Here is a 25,410-nt window from a genome sequence, read left to right as displayed (position 1 = left end):
AGACGTCTGTCCACAGTCCTCTTGTGGAGATATCTGGTCTCAGATGGCGCCAGTTGGACACACTTTGAGACAAACGGGCTCTGTTTAACAGGAAAAAGAGGATTTTATTTGCTGCATTGATGCAAATATTCCTCTTCCTCTTTTTTTAACTTAGTAAAAATCCTCTTTATTTGGTCTGATTGGCAGGTGTCTATTGAAATGTGTATGAAAGAGCTCCCTGCCTGCACACAAAGCCTGAGGATGACCCAGGTAAATGTCAGGACACCTCTGTGGGAGGTTCAAGAGTGGCACTGGAAAGGTTTAAACCATTATTTCTCCCCTCAAAGAGATTTCTCTCGTTTTTCCAGGGCATTTTGATCCTCTTTTCCTTTCATTTCACAAACCGAACCTTGGATGGTGATTTCTGTGCTTGAAGTTTCAAAAACATCCTCCTCACTGAATGATTTTCTCTGCAATTAGTCTTAAATATACATCAGAAACCAACAAATGATTGGTGCTCAACCAGTTCCCTGTGCCCTCCCCATACCAATATTTGAACTTTTACATCCTCACAGGAGGTGGATGTGATTAATTTCTCTGTTAATTATCTTCTTATTTACCATGATTATCAGCTGAATAAGTGAGGGGTTTGTCGAGTTGTTGTGGGGCCTGGTGGTCCCCAGTGCTCTTACTCACAGTTCTAATTAAAAATCATAAAAATATCATTATTTTGAGACTACTTGTCTGAGGAAAAAGCAGAAGAATCTCTGATCATCTTCCACTTATCAGTTTCTAATAACCAACACTGACACTTGAGCATGAGGAGGGATAAAATGAACCATGATCTCCCAGCAAACCCTGCAAGTTCTGAGGCTACAGTCTTATTTGTCATTACGTGATTTCATTTGTACAAATAATTAAGACAATTTGGAGCAAGACAGTATTTAACACCATCCCCATCATCCTCACTTTTCAATTAGTGTGCAGCAGACACCTCAGCATGGCTGCCATCAGCGTCCTTAATCCCCCAGAGAAGAAGAAGAGCATTAGCGGTCATATGCTAACCACATTTGTCGCATTATTCATTACAATTAATTACTTCCCCTCGTTTCTCTCTCGGCCTTTTCCCAGGAAGCAGCAGAGTGTAATATGAGCGAGGACTTAAAGCTGTCACTCAAACATCGCGCTGACCTTTACAGGAAAAAAAGGATGTTTTTTACCCAGTTTGGAGGGATGAAGTTCAGCATGTGTGTCTTCTTCTATAGATCAGTTCTCACAAGGATAGAAGGACAGTTACACCACAACCACTGCTTTACACCTATAAGATAACAGGTGACACTAAACAAGACAGGTTAAACAGTTGGAGTTTACTTAAGTCGTCGTTTTAAATCAGAAAAATTAAAAACATAAATCATATTACAGATGAGTTCATGCAGTAAACATGCTGGGGTGTTCACATGTCGTCACATGTTCTGACTCCTCGGGTGAATGATGTCCACACAAAGCTTGCAGCAACCAGATACATTTAATGAGATAATTGCTCTGTTTCCTTTTTTAAACCTGAAGTTTGACTCTCCGTTTTCTTACAGTACTTATGGAACAGTAAAAAGAAGTTATCTGATTCTCTTTGAGCGTGGATAAAGCTGTAATTTCATCCAAAAAGAGACAATCAAACATCAAGACGAGGGTTTTGTGGCTAAACCCCTCCATGACCACACACTGACACACACACACACAAACATGTCAGTAACAGTTACAATGTGAGGATACCTGTGGAATGATTCTGTAAGAAGTCTGTAGAAAATATGATCATATATCAATCAGAACACGAAGGCCATAAGGAAGCGCAGTCTGCATTAACACACACTTTGTTTTTTACAATATAAAAGATACAGCAACAGAGAAAGAGAAAGTGCTGCCATGCTGGAGGAAGTTCACTCCTTTCTGTTGGAGCTCCATGATTGCCTTTAGTGTCATAACATGGTCTAAAACTTGAGTACTGCATTAAACACAGCAGAGTAGGAAACAACAAATCTACAAATCAAGAGGAGAAAAAGATTCCACTCATCTTTAAATCAAACTTGGATAAAATCCTCCTCTAACTCCTTCAACATAGCAGCACTCTCTGTTACTTAAAAACACTAACATACAAGACATCTTAAATACTTTCCTTTTATAACATCTGGTCTTTAAATATCTTTACATCCTCAACAATATAACGTCCTGTGTTTGTTTACATGGAGTGTGGCAAACTGAAAATGTCTTATAGGCACATCAAGGCACGTATCATACATTCACTTTGTGCGTTGCCTTTCATTTTCAATCAATGTTTATCACATTAAAGAAGCTAACAGCATGCAGTGCAGATTTGTATCCATATATCTATATATCATATACCAGTCTGCTGCAGACAGACTGGATGTGCGTTAATACAGCAGATTTCTCTCAAACACAGACACAAAAGAACTAAATCCACTTCAAACAACCGTAATAAAAATAAAGATTTATCTTTACATTATTTAGGGCAAACATTTAGCATGCAAATAGAAATAAAACATCCCTTTGAAATCCTGTTTTTAGATCTAAATCCTCTATGTCTGTCAGTAAACAGCTGCAGAGACAAAAGCGAGCAAGAATAAATTATTTGAAACATACACAGAAAGCAGAGAGCAGCAGCAGCAGTTGTTAAAAACATCTCCCTCAGTAACGCTAAAGCTGAAACCTTGTGGTGTAAACCTCAGAGTCAGTAGTGGTTAAGTGCAATAGATGGAAAATACAGTAGGCAAGAAGATGTATGTTAGATTCACCTTAAACTTACCCAAGATCAGAAACATCTCGGAGTGCTTTAGGAACCTTTACATAACACCAGACAAACACCGGTATCATGATCAGAAAAGTCGCATTTAAATGCTAGTTAAAGATTTAATTTAGGGTCCATTGTTTCTTACAAGTCTGATCAAAAGTTTCCTGGAAAGAATTAGTGATTTGTTACTTATAAGAGGTGAAATATATTAAATAAACAACCTGATCTCATATTAACACACCTCATCCTGAAGGAATGGTACATTATCTGCTCTGGTAATCACAGTGATGATGTCTGCATGTTGATGCTGATTTCTGACGAACATTTCTAAATGTTCTGATTGAGTTTCTAGATCTACTCTTTCTTTATAAGCTAATGTTTCTGAGAGTAAGATCAGTAGCTGCACACTCATGGACACTTGTTTGATTTCTTGCTGTGTTTTAAAGTAACAAACAAGCAGGTAAACTAAAAGTGTCAGGGCTGTGTTACCCTACAAGTACAAACCATGTTTATGGAGCTCTTGACATCATTTACACTTTAACATTCATTTTTTTTCTGACATATAAAAGTTAAAACACTCAGTTATTCTTAAAGGTACAAAACAATCTCTAAAAACAAGCTTTGAACAGCTTTTACACACACATCCTTTTCCTCTTTTGAGGAAACATGTGTAAAAAGTTTATAGCATTCTTAGAAAACTAACTGATTCACTGACTACAAGAGAACAGAGCTCCACAGCCTCTCTATGTGTTGTGAACACTGTCTAATCTGCTAGAACTGGCACTGAGTTATTTATTTTTCCAGGAAACTTTTAAAGAACTGTAAGGAAGAGATGGGCCTGTAAAATACAGCGTAGCTAGAAGTGTTGTTAGTTGCCGTCAGAGAAAGCTGCATCGCATTGAGGAGAGTGTTTCCTCAACAATCAGAGTCGATCACTTTAAAAAGGAGAGTTGGAGAATCTAGAGACATAATGAAATGGTTAAAATATCAAAGTTTGTTTAAAAGACGATATAAAAAGGATGAGCTGTGTGCTGTGTAAAATCAGAGGCACCTGATGTTAGAAAAGAAACCTCCGCCTCCATCATTAGATTGGATTTCACTCCAAACACTCAGGAGTGACGCTGATTTGGCCGAATTCATCCTGCTGCGTGCTTGATTGCGTTATTGTTATTCAAATGGAGTGATTTGCATTCGCCATCACCACCTTTCAATCGACCACAAATCTCTCTTGTTGGTCTTAGACTCCGCCCCCGCTCCGGTCCACCGTCACCGGGCCTCTCTTTTCAAGAGTCTCCTCCGCAGATTTCATCAGGATGGCCAGACGGCTATCAGACAGAAGCCCCTTTTTCACGGCGCTCATCAGCTGCACAGGAAACAGAGGAGAACATAAAGTCACATACTGTATGAATAATAAAGGTTAACCTGTCAGAACAAATGGAGGCTGGAACCTTTTTCCTTTACAGGAAAATAATACCCACAATAAAAGGTTTTAGAGACAGACGATCACCTTCTCAACACCAACTTTAACAATTAGAAATGAAACCAACACCAACAATGTTTCTTTGTGTGTTAAAGCTGAACTAGAGCTGTGAAATGAAATATACTCCACAAACAAAGCACTCCAACCTGTTTGCTTCCAGACATCACTTTTAACTATTTCTGAGTTGATTTTGCTGTTTAAGGATAAGGAAAGTATTATTCTATATTTTTCTGTTTGTCAAGAACTCCCCTGAAGACCAAAACAAACGATGTCTCCATCGTTTCAGAGTCAGATGTTAGAGGCATCACTGCTCCTCTGTTTTGGTCTTTAATGCAGATTTTTGACGAGAGGAAAAACAAAATATCACAGTGTCATCCTTTCAGTAAAATCTTTAGAGGTTTTCTGGTTCAGCTTCAACACTTTTGGTGTTTCTTTCCCTTCAGCCCTTCCCGCGGTCGTCTCTGTTCACCACAGGACTTTAATAGAGTTAATGTAACTTCCTGGTTTATGGTTAAATAAGAGAAATCCCCTTTTTTAATGTAGACGTCGGGCTCCAGAGGGTTATAGTGTTTGTTTCCCATCATGCACTCTACCTGTTGGTCGTCCCTAAGTCGTTGATGTCCAGGTCAGACGGATACACACAAGCAGAAACACACATTCAGCATAAGAGCATGAGATACAAGATTAGAACCTACAAAAATATGACAGCAGTCAGAAGATATTTGAACTCTTAGCTGATTTATCGTGCAGCTTGCTCCCTCAACACAGAGGCCGACACACTAATGAAGACTAAATTATCGACTGTCATCGAGCTCTCATGTAATGACTTTTTCTGGACTCAGGTGAGAAAGTAATTTATCGGACACACTTCAGGCCTCATTACACGAGCCGCTGTCGGAGACTCTCCTCTTTAATTAGCTTCATCCAGTCCAGTTAAGACTTCACACCTTCTGTTTGAAGGAGGTGGAGGATTGTCTCTTTCTTTAACAATAGGTCAACATATGCTGCAGCTTTTATTCACCGGTATGAGGAGGAAGAGATGCGAGTAATTCTAAGTAGCAGAAAGACAAAGGACTCTTGATGTTTTCACTGACTTATTTTTTATAACACAAATGTACTTTTAGAGATGAATATAATACCAGACAATGCCAGCTGGAAATATGATCTGTATGTTAAAAATTCAAGATATAACATGTAGATAAAAGTCCATCACATTATAAAGCAAGACAGCAAAGTTACAATAGAGAGGAGCTCCAAACTGGAAAATTCAGAGGGGGATAAAACAAGTGTGTGCAAGACAGTGTGTGTGTAATGTATGGTGTTCCCCTGGGTTTCTATTATCCACATGTCTTGAGTCCTGTTTGCTCTGCAGGTACTGACAGAGGTGTTAGCCTTTAATAGGCCACACATCACAGAACATCTGTGACGCAGATTCTTGTCCCAAAATATTCTCATTTTCTAAAATGGAGTCCAAGTCTTCACTGAATAAACATTTTCTGTTTGCACTATTAGAAATGTGATTTATTGCATAAAGAGAAGCAGGGGAAAAGGAGAACTCAGAGTGATTATCTTCTACAAAAACCTGAGGTGACAGTGTGACGTTGAGCTTTAGAATAAAACCTGAAACGACTGTTCAAAAATCCCTGCATTGCCCTGACTGCAAAGCATGCTGGGACATTGTAATGAAAAATGAGGTATCTGATGATATGAATATGTGATATGGGAGGGATCTTTAGCTGATGTCTTCACGGTTTGTGTGGGTGTTACGTACCTGCAGGAATTCATCTATCTCCACCTGTCCGTTTTTGTTCAGGTCCACCTCATTCAGGATCTCATGGAGAGCGTTTTCATCAATCTGCACGTTAATGCTCTGCAGACGCAAAAAACAAGAGCAGTAATATCAGCAAGGAAATCAGGGGGCATGAAAGAGGAATACAAAGAAGTGAAAGAGAAGTAAGGGGGGCAAGATGACAGCAGACTCACATCAAGGACTTGCTGAACGTCCACGGTGGTGATGAATCCTTTGCTTTCTTTGTCAAACTTATGGAAACGCTTCTTGTACCTGGAACACAGATCATAAAAGATTGGGTCACTTAGTGGCACACAGTTTTCAGGTTTAAGTTTTACATTTTATGATCTAATTTCTCTCACGGAAGTCTTATCTCTGCTAAGTCATAAAACTGCTTGGAAAAAAAAGAAAGACCAAAGACAAAAAGGCTGCTCTCTGTGCAGCAAGACTGGGCGTAAAAACTTGTTAGTTAGCATGTTATTTTTTAAAAGAAGGGGAAGCATTTACCTGACGACTTCCTGGTAGTCCAGGTTTATCTCAGACGTCTTAGTCAGCTGCTCAGAACGAGACCTGTAGCCCATTTCTTGGTATAAAAACTTCTTAGCTGCATCGAGCTCCGCCTGAGGGAAACATTAACAGAAGAATACAATTTAAGATTATTCTAAAATATAAATATCTGACTTAAGAGGACAGCTTTAATGAAACAAGTAAAAGTCTAGGATCTAAAAAGCCTTTATCAAATGTAATCACGAGACCATCAGAAGTCTTGAATGTGTGTTTTTGTACAAAGCTGCTATAAGAGTTCTCTGTGTTCTGTGTTAACAATAAGATCTTAAAATAGTTCAGAGTTCAGCTTTCATGCGCACACATATCACTTCTTCTCTTTCATACAGATACAGAGGCTCTTCTCTGAGGGGATAGAGGGTGTGGACCTTTTCTATTGTGCACTGATCGCAGAAGAAACAATATCACAACTTCAAAAATCCCACCAGGGATTCAAGCATTGTATGACATAATACATGCAGGGAACTTTTGGACAAACTATAGAAATAAAGGAGTGAAAATAAAAGACTCGTACCGTCTTCTTCTCCTCGCTCCAGCCAAGCTCTTTCCCCATGATCTGCACGATGCGAGGCAGGGCTTCATCGGCTGCCTGCACGTTCAGGAAGCCCAAACGTGTTCGTCTGGCGATCACATCGATGGCTGTGCAGGCGTACTCCTTGATTGCATACAGCACCTGAGAGAGGAAACACATGAGGTGGACTGGAAACAAAAAAAAGAGCATATGAGCAGGATGAAATCTCACTTCACCTCGCTCTCGATGTAAGGAAACTCAGACACCAATCTTTTCCCGACGATCGGCCATCTCTGCCCGGTGACCTGAGCCATCTTGGCCACGTCGAACGCCTTCCCTCCGTACGTTGAGGCCAAGTGTTGAGCGACCTGTGTGATTGAAACATAAAAAGTGTTAAGATTTTAAATTGTGTTTATTCAGAGGTATTGCTTTCAATATATACAGTAAATGCAAGTCAATTATCAACACAGAGTGAAGCAGCAGGTCTTGGTCTTCGCCAGTGATTTCACCTCTTCGGAGTTAAGCATTTAGCGGCATCTTTACAACGAGTTGTCATGTGTTTACAGAGCACGAGAGGCTGATTTGCTATTCAGATGGTTGGCGTGCCGATCATATGAAAGGGCAAACGCTGTCCAAATATCAACAGTGACCTTTTAGGAATATCGGTGCAGAACGGCTCTAATGAGGAGTAAGTAGACTGCACGGGTATTTCTTCTTCATGAAACTATGTTCTATTGGATTTAATGAAAACGCACAGCCTAATTATTGGAAAGAAGGCATGTAGCAGATGTAAATCAATGTGCCCTTACTTAATGCCATTGATAAAAGTGTACAGTGCAGTTCAACGTGTGTCCAGTCTTTTGTGTAGCAGAAATGTCAGCGTTGTTACAGCAGCAGCTTTAATGTCAGCTCAGCCGCTGAAGAAGACAGTGTGTGTGTGTGTGTGTGTGTGTGTGTGTGAGAGACAGTTTTTTAAAGGTTTGTTTGGAGATGAATGTGTGTCTTATCCTGTCTAATGCTATTAAACCAAAATATTTGATTTTTTTTTTACTTCATTCTCCAGCCCGTAGTCCTGAACCAGGCGGATGTAGAGCGTCGGCGTCCAGCCCTTCGCTCCCTCCAGCATCAGACCCACAGTCTTGCAGGGCTCAGCTGAGAGGGTGTGACTTTTGACGGCTGCATCAAGAGTCTCCTCAGCCATTGACCTGTAGGTGGTCCACTTCCCACCTTGAAACACAAAATCAAATCATCATGAAGTGTTGAATAATAAGTTTTAGATGAACTAGTTTCAGGAACTAATGCTAAAGGCTGACTGACCGGCGATGGTGACCAGCCCGCTGTCACTAATGCTGACGATGTGGTTTCTGCAGATGGACTGAGTGTCTTTGGAGTTTGGGTCGGTCACCAGCGGACGGATGCCGCTCCACGCTGCCAACACGTCTCCTCTACGCACTGTGGATTAAACAAACACCACAACCAAGATACGGCACATTCATTTACAACACTTCTTATTAGATGTACAGTCATATAGTTATCTATGAAACATTTGTTCTTGAAGCCCTTTTCTTGTTGCTGTAAGCCGCTGTTATAAATTTGTACAGTTTGCTCTACTTTATCTCAGACACTGTCTAATAACTCCTCTCGTTTGTCCATGGAAAATAGAACACAACCCTTTTTTTATTCATCTACATCCTTATCTACACACTTCAAAGAAGTCACAAGACAAGCTGTTGAGGAGGCTTGGTTAAAAGAACTTTACAAATCTTAATACAAATGTCAAGGGGAGGATGAATGAGGTTTTCTTACTTGTAATAAAGTAACCACATCATGCGTCTTTACCTTCTACGTCAGGGCTGAGGTAGTTGCGGACCTCCCTCAGGATGAAGTTGATGTCGTCCTCTCCTGGGATTGGGTGGGCTGTCACGTTGGTGGGCGTGTCGGTCGTCCCGGCGATGGTCATCTTCTCCCAGGGCAGGAAGAAGATGACGCGCCCGTCGCTTGTGGCTGGATCGAGGAGACCCATGTTGTCTGGACTGTGGGGCAATAAAAAACAGGAAGAGGGGTTTTTATAGTAGCATGAGTTGTAACCATAATGTGTTACTAGCTTTACAGTTTCTTGGAAAACAGGCAGCAGAAAAAAGTGTGGAGTTAGAGAGGAAGAGCAGAAAATAGGCAGAAAGGGAAATATGTGGGAGGAAGAGGAGGCGGTGAGGGGACAGATAGTGGCAGGAGGAAGAGAATTAGGTGGTTGGCATTTCTGCCGCTGTTCAAAGGGCTCTCGCTCCCTCGGGTTTTGCTCAATAAGCTTGGATGAACTTTAAAAACCCTGCGACTTCAACAAAACCCACTCTATTTCTCTGCTGTATCCTAACCAGACGAGATTGTCCTGTGCATGAAGTATATGTCAGCTAATAGCTTAGCCAGCTTGGTGTTTACACATCAGATTGAGGAATAAATGTTTAAAATACCAAATACCTGATGAAAAGCTAAAGAAATGTCTCCACAACTTTAATACCACCTTTTTAAAGGATATATCATAAATGTGTGGTACCTGTAGTAGCCGGGGATGACGATGTGAACACCTGCGCTAGGCTGACAGATGTTTGCAGTCTCCTGGTTGTCCATCTTCCTCAGAGAGTCTGTGAACGGGCCGGTGGCGTTGATCACACACTTTGCTTTCACGTCAAATTCATTCCCTGTGTGAGGGGAATGATAAGGAATCAAAAAACAGCAAGGCCTAACTTTCTCGACTTCAAGGTAGATTTTTCTGACCATACTTGTGAGGAAAGAGTGGAAAAGTTAAGAGGAAATTTTAATCAAGAGGAATGATAATAACTATTACTGAAAATGAAGTATATCTGCACACTGTTCTCTGCTCCACGTCCATCACCTACTGCAGACTGCCATCATTTTAAGAGATGTCTATACATGAGGTGACACTTTAAATAATAATGTTTAAATTGTAGATACCTTTATTTATGTAGCACTTTGTATGCAGAGTATACAATGTGCTCTGCAACACACAGCAATATGCAAAGACCCAGCACAAAATACATTCAACAAACACGTCCTCCTTAAAGATAAATATGCATATGATCACCAAGTGTGCAGCAAATTATAAAGAGTCAAAGAAAACATAAAGACGTGTGATTGTGGAAGCAGAAAACAACGTGCACATTTTTTATCAACTCAAAACAGGAATCCTTCACATCACGGACCGTCTCTCTTTTTAACAATTGTTACATTTTAAACTAAGTTGTGATCAAGCTGCTTGTCTTACCTGTGACAACATCCCTGCAGCGGGCTCCACATACCCTTTCCTTTCCGGTCTGAGGGTCCTTTGACTTCAGCAGGTGGACCACCTCAGTGTAGTTTGCTACAGCAGCACCGTAGCGGGCAGAGGTGAGGGCGATGGCGAGGTTCATGCGGGCGTCATTGTGTTGCCCTGGTGAGACGAAGAAGAGTATGCAGATGATGGTTTGAAGGAAACGTTGACTCATGTTAGAAGTTTTAGGTGGAACGAGATCGAGATTGTTGCTGGCTGAGTTTAATAAAGGAGCTTGTTCATCCCACACCCTAAATGCTTGGTTTTGTCTGTGGGCTTCTGTGCAGAATAAGTGATTTTGATGTACCTCCAGCAGCACCAACACACTACAGTTTGTTTTTCATACAGAAATATACTTCCCAGCCAATTCTGAATAACAGGATTAGGCCTTCACATTTGCTGTCCAGTGTTTGTGTGAATAAAAAACATCCTCCTGTTGTTGTCGGTGGCAGCAGCAGTCACCCAGGCATCCGGAGAAATATCTGCTGCTGCTCAGCCGCCCCGACCGACAACGACGCTCCTCTGCGCTCTACACCGCCGGGAGAGAAGGTCAGATTTCGAAATGTCACCGCCGTGATTGTTCCAGACGGCATAATTGGAGAAAAGACGCTCCACCCCTCCACCACCCCTCCATCATCCCCTCCCCCTCAGAGCAGATGATGGAGGGTGATGGAGGAGGGGTGGGGAGGTGGAAATCAAACATATGCTGCTCTGCACCAAGGATGTGCCTTTTGCCTTTTTCCAGCCTGCAGTAAATTCAGAATATCTGACCACTTCTATTTTACAGAAACTGCAGCTTATGTTGGTTATGATAAGACTTTAATCTTATTTCATGTGAATAACTAAAAACCAAAGTAGGAGCACTCTTTTTTTATTCAGGGTGATTCCTTTTGGGACCTCATTTTTGTAATAACAACTTTTAAATATGTTTTTGCAATAAATCCAGAAAGAAAAAAAAACACTAATAGCCTCCTGAAGCAGCAAAGATATAAACAAATGTCAGCCGGTTGTCAGCACGCCATCAGCGCAGAGTTCCTCGCACTCAGCTGGACACTGAGCATATGTTTGATTCATCAAGGGAACACAACCTTTACCGCCAAGGGGGAAAAAAGAGGGCGGTCCACCAGCCTGTCAACACATTTTGTTCACCCTGAACCAGTGGACCGGTGGAGATGTGAGGGCCACAGGGCGGCAGATATATCTATTATAACTGACAGTAATTCCTGCTATCACTTGTGCTAAGTCAGAGCAATTTTACATAATTCTTTTCAATTAGTTGTTTGTTTAAATTCTGCTGAATTTACAGACACATTTGTGAGGGGGGATTTTGATGATTAGTATTATTATTTTGTTTTTTAAGTTATATTGTTTGGCTTTTTTGCCTTTATTTTATAGGACAGGAAAAGTGGTGTAAAGAGCGGGGGAAGACATAGATTGTCAACCGGCCGGGAAGCGAACCGGCGACTCCTGCGACGAAGACTGTGGCCTCTGTACGTGGGGCGCTTAGACCGCTAGGCCACCAGCGCCCCAAGGAGATTTTAATTATTTAAATCACTTATTTTCAAGCTTTACAGAAAAAGTGCTGATCTTTGTGGAGACAGGTAAATTTTTCTTACCTGAACCACTGGACCGGTGGAGATGTGAGGGCCACAGGGCGGCAGATATATCTATTATAACTGACAGTAATTCCTGCTATCACTTGTGCTAAGTCAGAGCAATTTTACATAATTCTTTTCAATTAGTTGTTTGTTTAAATTCTGCTGAATTTACAGACACATTTGTGAGGGGGGATTTTGATGATTAGTATTATTATTTTGTTTTTTAAGTTATATTTTTTGGCTTTTTTGCCTTTATTTTATAGGACAGGAAAATTGGGGAGTAAAGAGCCGGGGAAGACATGCAGAAGATTGTCGACCGGCCGGGAAGCGAACCGGCGACTCCTGGGTTGAAGACTGTGGCCTCTGTATGTGGGGCGCTTAGACCGCTAGGCCACCAGCGCCCCAAGGGGATTTTAATTATTTAAATCACTTATTTTCAAGCTTTACAGAAAAAGTGCTGATCTTTGTTGAGACAGGTACATTTTTCTTAATATTTCAGCTGTTGAGATGCAGCTGAACAGGTGAAAGCTTTGATATTAGGATAGTGTCACTTCTTTGTCTTTGTCTTTGCAGGTTTTCAGTCAGAGATGCTTGTTTACCGCTTTATGTTGTGCAATTATGGCCAACTGCCTCGTGGCAAACCCATCATATCTATTACTAAAGGAAAGAGACAAGCAGGAAAAGGGCAAGAGCACAAATAGTGAGTCAGCTAAGAGGTGAGTAATGAATCAACACATGAAGCGTGTCTTTCACACATGCAAACTTTAATGTGAAAAATCCAATTTAAAGCTAAATACTCCTGAAAACATGTGAAACCTGGACTCACCATCGTAGTAGACAATGGCACCAACCAGCTTGTCCTTCTTCAGCATGGGGAACAGCTCTAAAGCTTTGGTCTTACTGAGGACGTAGCTGCTCTTCAGGCACTGGATCCCAGCCACCAGGTCGTACATCTTGATCCCCGCCCAGTAGTAAGGCAACTGCCACCATCTTGGGAGTAAACACAGGGATTTAATATTTAATATGTCTAACTTTATCAACACTTTTTCGCCCTCACATGTCTTGTATACTTACTTGTAAACAGGGAGCATAATTGGCAGCGGTGCAGACAGGTGAGGTGCGATCTCCAGGAGGTTTGCTCGTTCATGCAGGGCTTCTTTCACCATCATGTACTGATTCAGAGGACAGAAAAGGAACATTTTAAGAAAGAGGAGCATGCAAAGCGATTAAGATGAAAGAAAAACAAGGGGGTAGAGAAACCTGCTCGTAGTCTACGTTCATGATGGCCTTCTGGAGATAGCGGACTCCACCATGGATCAGCTTTGTGCTCCGACTGCTGGTCCCTGAAGAGAAATCGCTTCTCTCGACGAGGGCAGTTTTGAGGTCTAAGAAATAAAAAACAGAATAAATTACAGCGAACAATTTGGCTAATTTGGCATAAGAGCAGCTGATAAATAATCTTTGTGCTGTGGAAATCACGAGTAACATTAACACTTGATTTAATTGAAAATAAAATCCCCTTTCTAGAGACAGCCCATGTTTCATCACAACATGATTTTGCTGTGAAGTTTGATAGTGGTCAGATTAAAGTTTAACTTGACTTGTATCACCATGAAGGCTTTGTTGGCCAGTGTGGGAAAGCGCATGTTAAATAATGCTCTAAACATATATTATTTCCTTTTCATGCCATGTTTGCATTGATAGATGTTCTCAGGTGTGTTTTACAGTTGTCATACTGGGACTCCTTCCAGCTGGTCTCCTGCCAGCATTTTAGGTGTTTCCCTCTATCAGTCATGGCTACACGAGGACACCTCTATAGTGGAACACCTTTTAAATAATGAGGAATGATGCTTATTAAAGCTGCAGAGTGAGCTTACTGCGAGTGACAGCATCTAAGGCACATCCTGCCCCTGTGGCTCCTCCTCCCACAACCAGAACGTCAAACTCCTCGGTGTTCTGCAGCGCGGCAAGCTGCGCCTGCCGAGAGGGGAACTCGTCTGCGAAGGGAACCTTCAGCTCTGCTTCTGCAGCCACATGAGCTAACCGAGCCTGGATGTAACACAGATATGACAGCATTACCACAAGGAGAAAAATAATACAGATGTTCACCTTATTCATGGAGACTAGAGTTTCTATGTTAAAAGTTTCTATGTTAATTTGATATAAAATGTCATGAAGCAAAGCAACACTTAAATGGAGGCACATTCTGACACACCATAAGCAGCTTTCAGGGTGTATGTATTCATGAATAATTCCTGCATTCTAATCAACTCATAAAGTTACATGTAATATGATGCATAATGACTTGCAATCATCTGAATACATTATGGATTTCATGTGAATGGGTAATGAGATTATTATAAGGCATTAGACTCCTTATTATATGTATTATTGTGTTGCAATGGATGGAATTTAATGTATGAATGGCAGGTTGAATTAATAACCTGATTATGAGAGGCTGTCACAATGACAGTGGCCATGACTAAGGTTTGAGTGGCTGTTTTTTTATTTTGATTTCTCTAAGGTCAAGTTGTATGCTTTGTAGTCATGACACTATCAAGATAACCTATTTATTTTAGTGTTATTTTTATAGATTTGAAGCTAATTATGTCCCCAATGAGAATCATTTCTCATGGAAAATGATCCTGTGGTGGCAAAACAACTTCAGACCTATATGTGGTGTCTCTGAACTGCTGTTTTGGGTGACAAACATCGTCTGGCAGTGAGCAATAAACTAATTGATGTCCTCCTTCTATCTCCTGTTTGTTGAATTTTAAAACCAGAGAGTGGCAAAACATAATTTTGTTGTACCTGTGTTCACAATGACAGTTCATTCATTCATTCATTCCCTTAAAGGTTGTGGAATTAATTTCCATCACATCCAAGAATGAGCTCTTAATCTCAGATCACAGATTAGTTGCTGAAGCTCATTCCTGGCTGTGAAAGTGAGATTATATGGCATGCTTATGATGTCTCCTCTTCACTTGAAGTGCAAAGTTTGACAAGCGTCACTATGTGCTGCAACATGCTGCTCAGCTTTGCAAAAACAAAACAAAAAAAAACACACAAAAAAGTCACATCAAAGCCTCCGAACGTTGCTGATTTCTAACGTTTGATTAGCAAAATAATTAGTTTAAAGAAATAATCTCAAACAAAAGAAAAGCACAGCTTCCCTCTGATGTGATGAGGTGGGATTTCACCTCTAATGAAATATTTATTCATTTCTCCATTTAGAAGTTGAGCTAAATGATTGCATCAAGCTGTTTTGAAGCAAGCGTGGCATTTGACTTGCAAATTGAAGCGGGCGTTTGTAATTCGGGCCTGCGACCACAAACAAAGACGGTGATATAATCATTGTCTATTTTTGATGATGCATACAGACAAACACCGCTGCAGAATTAAGCGCCAGTGTCGCCCCCGTAATCAAGTTAAGTCACAGCGCAGCCCATGCTAATAGCCAATCGCCTGCTGTCTTGAAAACTTCTCCAAGCCATATGCCCTTGTAGAGGAGAGAAGATGGTCGATCATGTCATCAGAGGTGCAATTACTGGGATTAGAGGCATGCATGATTATAAACCATTGTGAAAATATCATTCATCAGGGTCGACTCTTTGCTTACCAATCCAGTCTTGGTGGAGAGGACGAAGGTGTGCAAACAGAGGTATCGCGTCAAGACACAAAACAGAGTTCACATTAGGTGTACAGTCAAATAAAGGCTGGTATGTAGCTGTGAGGCTGGCCGGAAATAGGCCAACGTCAGGTCAAAGGTCAGGGAGGAACACACAGCTGCTTGTCCATCTCAAATAAAGTCACACTGCGTGGCTATTTATGCTCATGAGGATGGTGAGTAGCCAAGCTTCAAGGCTCTCAGTGTCACCCATCACAAGGTGAGAATAGTGACAGAGCATTACCCGTTTTCCATTGTGTCTTCGTCATTCTGTAACGTCACTAAGTCATGCTGAGAAACAGAGTTTTCAGTCCATCACAATAAACTACTGAAGACTGAGACAGCCTGGAGAGTATAGGGATCTGGATGTAAACGAAGTCGCTAAATAAGTACAAGTTACAATATTTCAAACAAGTAAATGCAGAATATATAAGCTCTTCAGTTTGAGTACGTGATACTTTTAGATGCTCTCAAGTCTGGACACAAAGAATGGAGCTCTGAGAAAGTGTTAAAGGCTGAGTCTGAATAGAACAAAGTCTGCCCACTCTATTTAACATGTTGTTTCTCATTTGTTAAAAACCAGTGTGTGTCTTTACACGGACGCACTGTCTCTTGGTCCTGAAGTGAACTCTGGCTGCCTGGCAACTGTCCTAGTCTGTATGCTAAGCTAAGTTAGCCAGCTGCATGCAGACAGATTTCAGAGGGGTTCTCATGATTTATTAGCAAACTAACATTTCCCAAAATCCTGAACTCATTCAAATAAATTCCCATGAAATAACACCTTATTTGTTTTCTGAAATGTATGTTTGAATGTTTCTAAAACCAGTATTTAAATAGCCACACCTACAAAACAGGCTGCCCTCCATTCCTATGTTATACTTAATCAACAAATATATGTCACTTGGCCAGGAGGTGAAATAACAACACCTCAAAGTTTATTATTTCATTAGAGCTCAACAACTATTTGAAAACTGGCAAGTAAAAGTGAATTATTTCATCATTTCTATGCATTTCAAGGTCCAGTGTTGTGAGCTGATGCATCATGTTCAACAGCCAGGAAGCATCTGATTAAAAAAAAAAAAATGTAAACACACTTTGCAGACGACATAAAGCACATTCCAAATTCTAGATGGGACATGCCCTGAGAGGCACTCCCTCTCCGCTTTGTAGGATTTTTCAAGTCAGAAAGAGAGAAATCTTAAAGTTTTTCTGATGATTTTTCACCTAAAGAGTAAAACATTTAGTTTCACAAACCAAATTGTACCAATAAGAAGTCTTGTTGTTGCGTCTAAATTCAAATCCTGCAAAACTGGAATTCCTGGACTCATGCTAAAAAAAAAGCAAAGCAACATAAGCACAGAGACAACATCTTTCCATTACACTTACCTGTGTCTTCTTGTACTCAATCAGCTGCGACAGGCCGAAAACTGTGGCGACTGCACCGCCGCCTATGATCGCTGTCCGTTTTAGAGCCTTCCTGAACGCCATCATCGGCCCTGTGGAGGGAAAAAGTAAAGTGAGGAGACACAGCAGGGACGCCGGGTTATAAGGCTCGCGACATGACAGGTGATCATGTGAAGGAGGCATGCAAGGCTGAGAGAGAGAGGGAGGAGGGAGGGTCCAAAAAGCTGCAAGTCAGGCTGAAACAGACTGGATGAGGACAGTACAAATAAAGTGAAACACTGTGTGTATACACATCACGTGTTGTAAGTACTTAGGAAAAACTTTTATTTATCAGAGAGAAACCTTTTCTTTTCCTCTAGTGCTGCATCTAATGATCATCTTCATTATTAATAATTATGACACACATATTCTTTATTAATTGATCAGGTATTTGGCAAATGAAATGTCAGAAATGGCAAATTGCAAAAGGCATGTCCTATTTAGCTTGATCGATGTGCAAAAATCAGAATGTATTAACTTTGTATTGATGTAAAACAGACAGACTATCTACACTTGTGACATGGTGGAAGTAGAGAATAAATGCTACACTATAGAAGCTCTGATATATAATCTTTTCCAAAAAGGACATTAAGATAATCACACAATGAATCTGCAAAATATTGTAACCATGTTTCCATAATGACCCTGTGCACCATAATGAGCAGAACATGACACCAGCTCTGGCAGGGCTTCAAATCCCATCAGGGGCAGCCCCAAATAAAGTATTTAAATAAAGGTTTGAATGAAGACTTCCCGGGAGTGGCAATACACTGGAGCAGATTCTAATGCATTTTAATAAAACACAGCTACAGATGGCACAAATGTCAACAACCAGTTTGGTGTAAAAAAAAAAAAAAAAAGACCTTTAACCAGTCACAGTAAATACTGACAGCATCAAAATCAGTGTCATACTTCTTCTCCCAATTTTGGACCGAACTGTCCAACAGAAAGACTTCAGCTTTGAGTCTATTGCAACATTTAAATGGGTTCAAAGAGACAGACCTGCATATGCCTGAAACTGTATGAGTACAAACGTTGACTGGTTCCAGGCAAATTAGACTCTTGAATAACCAGTTATACAGAACTGAAGCTGTAGGTGAACTCTATTCTGCATCCACTAAAGTGTTCAGACGTGTCTCAGGAATGTCCCATCGAAAATGTACGACCACTCACAAGAAAAAATACGACTTTCATGACCATACATTAAAAAAATTTAATTTAAGACTACTAGAGACTTTTAAAGGATACACAGGAATCCTCAATTTAACAAATATTATACACCAACTCAGAAGAGAAGACTAAAATGGTCAGATTTGGTCAAATTTACCCCCAACATAGCTGCAATTCCATGGCTTGGCTGAATTATACTTTCTTATATGTGAGATTATTGGACATAGCAGTTCAAGTGAGCAAGACTGATGTGTTTTTGTGTAATCTCTCTCAGGGGGAGGCTCTGAAGAAAGTTATTGCCCTAATGTAAACCTAATTTGCATGTCATCCTTCCTAACTCATATATGATCCAAAACCTACTATGTAACATACCACAGGCTTTCACGCCCTGTCACAGTCGGTTCAATACTTCAGACATGACAATAATTAGCCTGGAGGGACACTTTTGACTTGGGCCTGTTGATTGGTGATGCTGAGCCAGCTGAACCACAAAAAATAGCTGAGTAAAAGCATGTTATAACTAGAAAAAAAATGACTATTCATCCTCTTTGACACCACTCCCATTCACTTAGCCTACACACTCATTATGAGTCAGCACAAGAGGGGGCTTTCTGGTGGTAAAGGGGGGCTGCTTTTTTAGAACCACATGACGAAGCCCATTGACATTTTGCCTATTTTTAGCTCTGTGTATTCCCAAAGAATAACTGGGATCCCCGTGCGTAAAAGCGATAAACCCATCCCAGCAGGTTTCCTCTTTAACAGCAGGTGGTAGTATATCCATACACTGTTTGATTCTAGTTTTATTGCTATGGCCCTGTTCTCTATCACTGCATGAGGAAGTGGCCGTTATTCTAACCTTGATTCTCACAGACACCAGTGGCTAGCTTCGTCTTAACAGTCACGACTAAGCGCTTTACGCTGTAAAAATAAGACGTGTTAAAATGACACCTCCACTGGAAGACACAGGCCAACATTGTGAGGAAATAACAGCTGATTTTAAGGTTTGAAATCACCACATAGCCCACATTAGTTAAAGGCATGTCCTCTGAGATAACACCCGAGGAGAAGAAGAGGTTAATTCTCTTCTGTCATGGAATTACGAGCAGAACTCGCAGATTTGGCTCTGCGCTTTTGGCTCTTTGCCAACCAAACACAGGGTTAAACTAACTTGGACATACTAAAAAAATGTCCACAAGACAGTTAGTGATACATTAGGCATTTCCACTTACAGCTTTCCTTGTTTTGTGGCTGAATATAACTCGCTTGGGGCGATGCTGGGCGGCGACTGAGGACATCGGTTGTTACCTAAACCGTAGCCTGGGTTTGACAGCTACAACCAGGAAGCTGAGGAGCAGAGAGGGACGTGTCAGAGAGCCAATCAGAACGCAGCACTCGTGTGAGCTTGTCCAATAGCGTTCGAGCAAAGGTGGGTTCACGCTGTTGACGTAAATGAGGTAAGATTGCGCAACACTGGTCTCCCTTTCATCCTCTTCCTTGAGGATAATAATAAAGAGGGAGAAGAAGCACCAGCTGTCGTTTTCTTTGTTTTTCCACACAGAGGGCCAAGAGAAAAATTAAACCTTTAACATTTGATATATCTTCAGTGTTTTAAAAATATTTCTCACACTTGGATGTGTCTATAATCTGTGAAATCCTGCTCTTTAATCAAGCACAGATTACAGAACAGCTGTTGAACATGACGCCTACTTTTAAGACTTGACTTTGAGTCTTTTTCAAAGCCAAGAGAAATCTGCTTGATGTAGCTGGCCAAACCTTAATCCATAAAAAAAACGCAATACAAACCCTTTAATGGGATTCAAAAGTGGGCTACAAGTATTATTTCCAAATTACATGATCCACTTTATATGCCAACACCAGTCAATGACCCTCACACACACCACTCCTCCCCCTTGGGTCTTGTGCGTAATAGGGTTTGGCACACTGGTGCGCACTGCGTAAACAAAAGCACATTGTCGGTGTCACTGGCAGCCAGTGTAGAAGTGGGAGAAGTGAGCATTCATTTCCTGTGCTCTCCAGACAGCGAGTGGACTTTTTTCTTGTTTCAGCTATAGCTTCATAGATCCGCAAGAGATGGAATTACTGGTCCCTGTTCTCCTGCACTGGATGGAGGTCTGAGGTATTTGAATTACTTCTTTTTCTCTCCAAATCTTCAAGACTTTTGTAAAGCATGCAAGTAATTCTCTGACAGTTTTTGTTTTACATCAGGGAAAGTCTAAGAGGCTGACAAACATCCTCTGGAAAATAAGTCACCTAAAGCTTTAAGGTAATGAGCTATTCAGGTTTTTATGCAAACTAAAACTTTTATAAGCTGGTTTAGTGTTTGAAGGTCTTAACTTCAACAAGTGGGAATCTCTGCGTATTTTTTTCCATTTTTCTCCAAGGACACTTTAAAAATAAATCCTTCTAAATCAATGTTTCCACATGCGCATTAGCTACTAACCTGCACACTTTTTCCCCCTCTCCTCTGCCTGCTTTACGCACATGTTTGCAGGGATCATGCCGTGCGTCCAGACCCAGTGCGGCTCCTCTCCACCAGGAGCCAGCCTGGCCTCTCAGAGTACCAGCGGAGAGCGTAACTGCGACTTCCTCACCCCGGAGTTTGTCAAGTTCAGCATGGACCTGACGAACAGTGAAATCTCCACTACATCCTCGGGTCAAAGCTTTGGTCCTTTTGGTGACACTTTTAGCACCGGGTACGACGTGAAGCCCCCATGCCTCTTCCAGATGCCAGTGCAGGGGGAGTTTCCGTGCGTAAAGGTGGAGGATGCGCACGGGTGTCCACGGTATCAGCCGAATCCGCACCAGTCAGAGGAACTGATCACTTCTCCTGGTTCTGTTTATTACTACCGCTCTCCATCACCGCACAACATGACACCCAACTTTCAGACTCCACCTGGACATTTATGGGAGGACTCCGGCTCTCTGTACACTTTTCGTCAAGAATATTTGGCTGCAGCTCACAGGAAAAACACACTCTCCAGATTTTCACTGTTTTCGCTCAAACACGCGCCACACAGCAGCCACCACGTGAAATTTGACGGATCCCTCCACGTGTCCATGAGTTTGGACTCAAACGGGGCGCACCAGCCGCTGGACAGCTCCGGAGTTTTGGGAAAGCAGCCTGGAGTGGGGTTTCCTCACCCTCTTCAGCTCGCACACAGTCACCACTTCATGGACTACCACCAGACCTCTTCTGCCCACGGCCGAGGAGGGCTGAGCGCGGAGGGGCTGTGCGCGGTGTGTGGAGATAACGCAGCATGTCAGCACTACGGAGTGCGCACATGCGAGGGCTGCAAGGGCTTCTTTAAGGTTTGTTTTCAATGCAACTTTATTTTCAAGCTGTAGGAAAAACTATTGGAAATGTCTTTTTAATTCTGAAAAGTGGAAGAAGTATTTCTAGCAAGGCAGGGAGTGCATATCTTGTGCTTTGCTCATGAAAACACACAAAATTGAACATAAAAAAATACCCCTCACCAGAATACTGCATGGTCACACTGTAATCTAATCAAATTATAATTGGAGCAAGAAGCTATAATGTCAAATTTCCACTGGGACCTCTGACTGGCCTCTTAAATTGGTCATTGCTCTTCTCAAACACGTTCTGATCTCTTGAGCGTTTTAGGGCCAAATGTCCTGTATGAAGATGACCATTAACGTGCCCTGAATGAAAACCCTCCCTTTCTTTTCTCTGGAGGAGATTCCCGGGGGCAATTCTCCAAATTATGAATGACCACGACCCTGTATTTACCAAGACTGCCCTGTCTGCCTTGCTGAATGCCTTATGCTGCCTCAGATGGCCCACAGGAGCAGGAGTGCTGCTGTTAATTTTCAAAGGATCATTTAATGTTTTTTTATTTTAAGTGGGATACACAAAAAATAGGTTCTTCATGTTGAAGGATTTCCCAAGGATCTTAAACAGGTTCCCAAGGCTGCCAGGGAGACCAAATCTCAAAGGCATGTAAAAAGCCAAATTTGTCGCCATAATGTGAGCATATTGGAACAGCTTTGCTCCATGTAATTGGCTGTCAAGAGACTAATACTGTGCTTAAATGCTCTTTAAAGACCCCCCTAACCCAAGTAAAGTAAAAAACTTGTCCAAAAAGACGTATGTAAACGGTTCTGTGTTTTTTAAGGTTTAAAGGTTTTGCTTTAATGTATTTTATTCAGGAATGCCTTAGGAGAGAAACAATGGTCTCACATGAAGCGTAACCAATGCAAATTTAAGAAACAGCTGTTTTCAGAGAATTCAACTTTTCAAATTCAAAGTAAGCCTAGTGCATTGTCTCAGTGAAAGGCATCCTGTTAAACTTAATATATCAGATCATGAAGTGCATGTGTTTTCATTTTACCTGTGATAAATCTGAATCCTCTCTCCTTTTCATGCAGCGAACGGTACAAAAGAATGCCAAGTACGTGTGTTTGGCTGCCAAAAGCTGCCCTGTGGACAAACGCAGGAGGAACCGGTGTCAGTACTGTCGCTTTCAGAAGTGCCTTGTAGTGGGAATGGTTAAAGAAGGTAAACCTTTACAACCAGATTTCATATCTAAAGTGTATCACAAAGAGCTTGGTCCAGTCCCAAGACATGGGATAAACTTGACTCAGTGGAGTAAACCTGACTGTTTTTTCTCCTGCACCCCAAGCTTCTTGAATTGTAACAGCAATAACTGACATAAAAACTTCAAATGGGAAGCCAAGAACTGCAAAAATTAAATTCAAAGTCATTGGTGATTTAAATAATTAACATGTAAAACAAAAGCTGATACACGTCTGCCATTTCCCTGCAGTGGTGAGGACAGACAGTCTGAAAGGTCGTCGGGGTCGCCTGCCGTCCAAACCTAAAGCTCTCCCAGACTCTTCTGCACCTGTCAGCTCCCTCCTGAGCGCCCTCGTCAGGGCACACGTGGAATCAAACCCTCCACCATCTCTTCTTGACTACTTCAAAGTAGGGGTAGATGTTGGTTCATCTTTAAGTGTGGTTAGCAGGCATTTAAGGGCTCTAATTGGAGGTATTTTCTGTTGTTGTTTATGAATCTAACTGGTGACCTTTTAAAAGTTCAAGGAGAGTCCAGGGAGTCCTCTGGCAGACGACGCTCAGCACGTGAGGCAGTTTTACGACCTCCTGACCAGATCGATGGAGGTGATTCGAGGTTGGACGCAGAAGATCCCGGGCTTCACCTCTCTCCCGAAACACGATCAAGACCTCCTCTTCTACTCAGCGTTCCTGGAGCTCTTTGTTCTACGATTGTCATACAGGTAGATAAAAATTTGAAACTGATTTGTTTTTGTACTTGTGGCTCAAATCAAAAGGTTGAGAAAGAGCAGGATGCATGCACTGTGACAGGTTCCTCTTTATACTTGTAGAAAAAGCTGTGGTTCTGTTTCAGATCCAAGCCAGAGGAGGGGAAGCTGATCTTCTGCGATGGCTCGGTGTGGCACCGGCTCCAGTGCCTGCGGGGCTTTGGGGAGTGGATCGACAGCATTGTTGAATTCTCTGCCAGTTTGCAGAGGATGAACCTGGATGTGTCCACCTTCTCCTGCATATGCACACTCGCCCTGATCACAGGTGAGATGCCTAATAACAGTTTCTGTTTTCTATAGCCACCAAGGGCTCATGTCCAACTGATGCTGTATTCAAGTAGTCTGGCCTTAATTTTGCTCTGGAATTTGATCATCCTTTATTTTAAATATTGAACATGCGCCTCATGATAAACTGTTAAACATCTGACAGCAACCCTGCGGCAGAGGAGACGGGCATATAAAGGAATATAACAATAACCAATCCATCTTTCTACTCTTGTGGGTCAGATGGAGGCACCAGTATTCATTTCAGGCTGTTTCATTACCAGCTAAAATTTCCTTACAGTAGCTTTAACTTTTATGTTTGTGTGTTTATCTTTTTGTAAAGATAAGATATACTTTTATTGATTTTATGTATACATTTAAATTTAAAAAATGGGAAAGTTAAAAATTGTATCTGTATATTGTGATGTGTAATTCATACCTGTGTCCCTCAGAGCGGCACGGACTGAAGGAGCCAAAGAAGGTGGAGGAGCTGCAGAACAACATCGTCAAGTGTTTGAAAGAGGGAGACGGGTCCTCGGACTGTTGGTCCAACACTCTGTCCAGACTTTTGGAAAAACTGCGTGAACTCCGCACTCTGTGCATCCAGGGACTTCAGAGGATTTTCTACCTGAAGCTGGAGGATCTGGTGCCGCCGCCTGCAATAATAGATAAGTTATTCCTCGACACGCTGCCATTTTAGAGAAGAGAGAATATACACAAGGGGACGGGTTTCTTTTTAAATCGGACTTCTTCTGCTTCAGGATCAGCAGTCGTTTCGGGATAGTTTGGCATCTGTGCACTGGATTAAAAAAACATTTAAAGCCCAAATTTGAGTTTTTGATTTGAATTTTTCCTTAAAGCACTGAATAATATGGTCCAACTTTATTTTATTTGTATATGTTAGGCAGCCAATGAGCTTGTTTAACTAATTTCACATTTTTATTTTGTGTCCCTCAGCCTGTGTAGATAAAGTTTTATACCAACGTGTCCCTTACATTTTTTAAACTGCATAAATCAGTCATATAGTGGTGAATATAATAGGCTAATAATTGGTAGACTGTTGTAGATTTAGAGTAAACTGTCACTGTCCATGTTTTAATAAATAAATGAACATTACTGCTGCTGGACTTGATTATTTTAAAATTTCTTTGCGTTTCACTTTATTTTAAAGGAAAATAACGTATTTTAAAGATTGTTTTGCCAATAAAATAAACACTTTGTTATATATTTTGTAGTTTAAATTGTTAAATTTCATTTATATTTGGCATTAAAGTTATTTAGCATCGTGCATATGGTTGTTGACATTTAATATGCATGCTGATGCCATCTCTTCACCACCTCACTTCAGTTTTTATGGCTATTTCATATATTTTCAGGTGGAAATGCAGCATTAAAATATATTTTATTTATTCCCTGAAATATTATAACATTACATTTAAAAGGTATGTGACTTCATAATAGATGAACTTGTTTTTTGACAGAGTTGTATAGATAAGGC

At 41.2% G+C, this 25,410-nt stretch overlaps 2 protein-coding genes across 7 annotated transcripts; one reads left to right on the top strand and one right to left on the bottom strand.

The window, feature by feature from the left end:
• Positions 1-1,327: 1,327 nt before the first annotated feature.
• Positions 1,328-24,590, bottom strand: gpd2 (glycerol-3-phosphate dehydrogenase 2 (mitochondrial)). Of its 6 annotated transcripts, none has more exons than XR_004630261.1 (19): positions 22,700-22,775; positions 19,559-19,673; positions 17,103-17,212; positions 13,927-14,098; positions 13,310-13,434; positions 13,124-13,221; positions 12,876-13,039; positions 10,407-10,571; positions 9,678-9,822; positions 8,966-9,159; positions 8,444-8,578; positions 8,178-8,353; positions 7,363-7,494; positions 7,130-7,288; positions 6,559-6,671; positions 6,246-6,324; positions 6,034-6,132; positions 3,834-4,145; positions 1,328-3,741 (listed from the first exon to the last, which is right to left on the bottom strand). XR_004630261.1 is itself a non-coding variant. In XM_034678071.1 (19 exons), exons 1-19 carry the CDS (start codon positions 24,513-24,515, stop codon positions 4,020-4,022), a joined length of 2,454 nt encoding a protein of 817 aa, XP_034533962.1. In that variant the 5' UTR covers positions 24,516-24,590; the 3' UTR covers positions 1,328-4,019. The 6 variants fall into 6 exon arrangements, 5 of the variants coding, with proteins under 5 accessions (XP_034533962.1, XP_034533965.1, XP_034533964.1 ...); XM_034678071.1 differs by lacking the exon at positions 19,559-19,673 and adding exons at positions 15,669-15,677; positions 24,352-24,590 and having other exon boundaries at positions 1,328-4,145; positions 22,700-22,788; XM_034678074.1 differs by lacking the exon at positions 22,700-22,775 and adding exons at positions 15,669-15,677; positions 24,352-24,453 and having other exon boundaries at positions 1,328-4,145.
• On the top strand, positions 19,848-22,843 carry LOC117808366 (nuclear receptor subfamily 4 group A member 2-like). Its single transcript, XM_034678080.1, has 5 exons — positions 19,848-20,466; positions 20,556-20,613; positions 20,842-21,659; positions 22,518-22,615; positions 22,737-22,843. The coding sequence occupies exons 3-4, from the start codon at positions 20,847-20,849 to the stop codon at positions 22,557-22,559; spliced, it is 855 nt and encodes a 284-aa protein (XP_034533971.1). The 5' UTR covers positions 19,848-20,466; positions 20,556-20,613; positions 20,842-20,846; the 3' UTR covers positions 22,560-22,615; positions 22,737-22,843.
• Positions 24,591-25,410: the final 820 nt, after the last annotated feature.

The sequence above is a fragment of the Notolabrus celidotus genome, chromosome 24 (assembly GCF_009762535.1).
Source record: "Notolabrus celidotus isolate fNotCel1 chromosome 24, fNotCel1.pri, whole genome shotgun sequence".
Lineage (NCBI taxonomy): Eukaryota > Metazoa > Chordata > Actinopteri > Labriformes > Labridae > Notolabrus > Notolabrus celidotus.
This window is presented reverse-complemented; position numbering and strand designations above follow the sequence as displayed.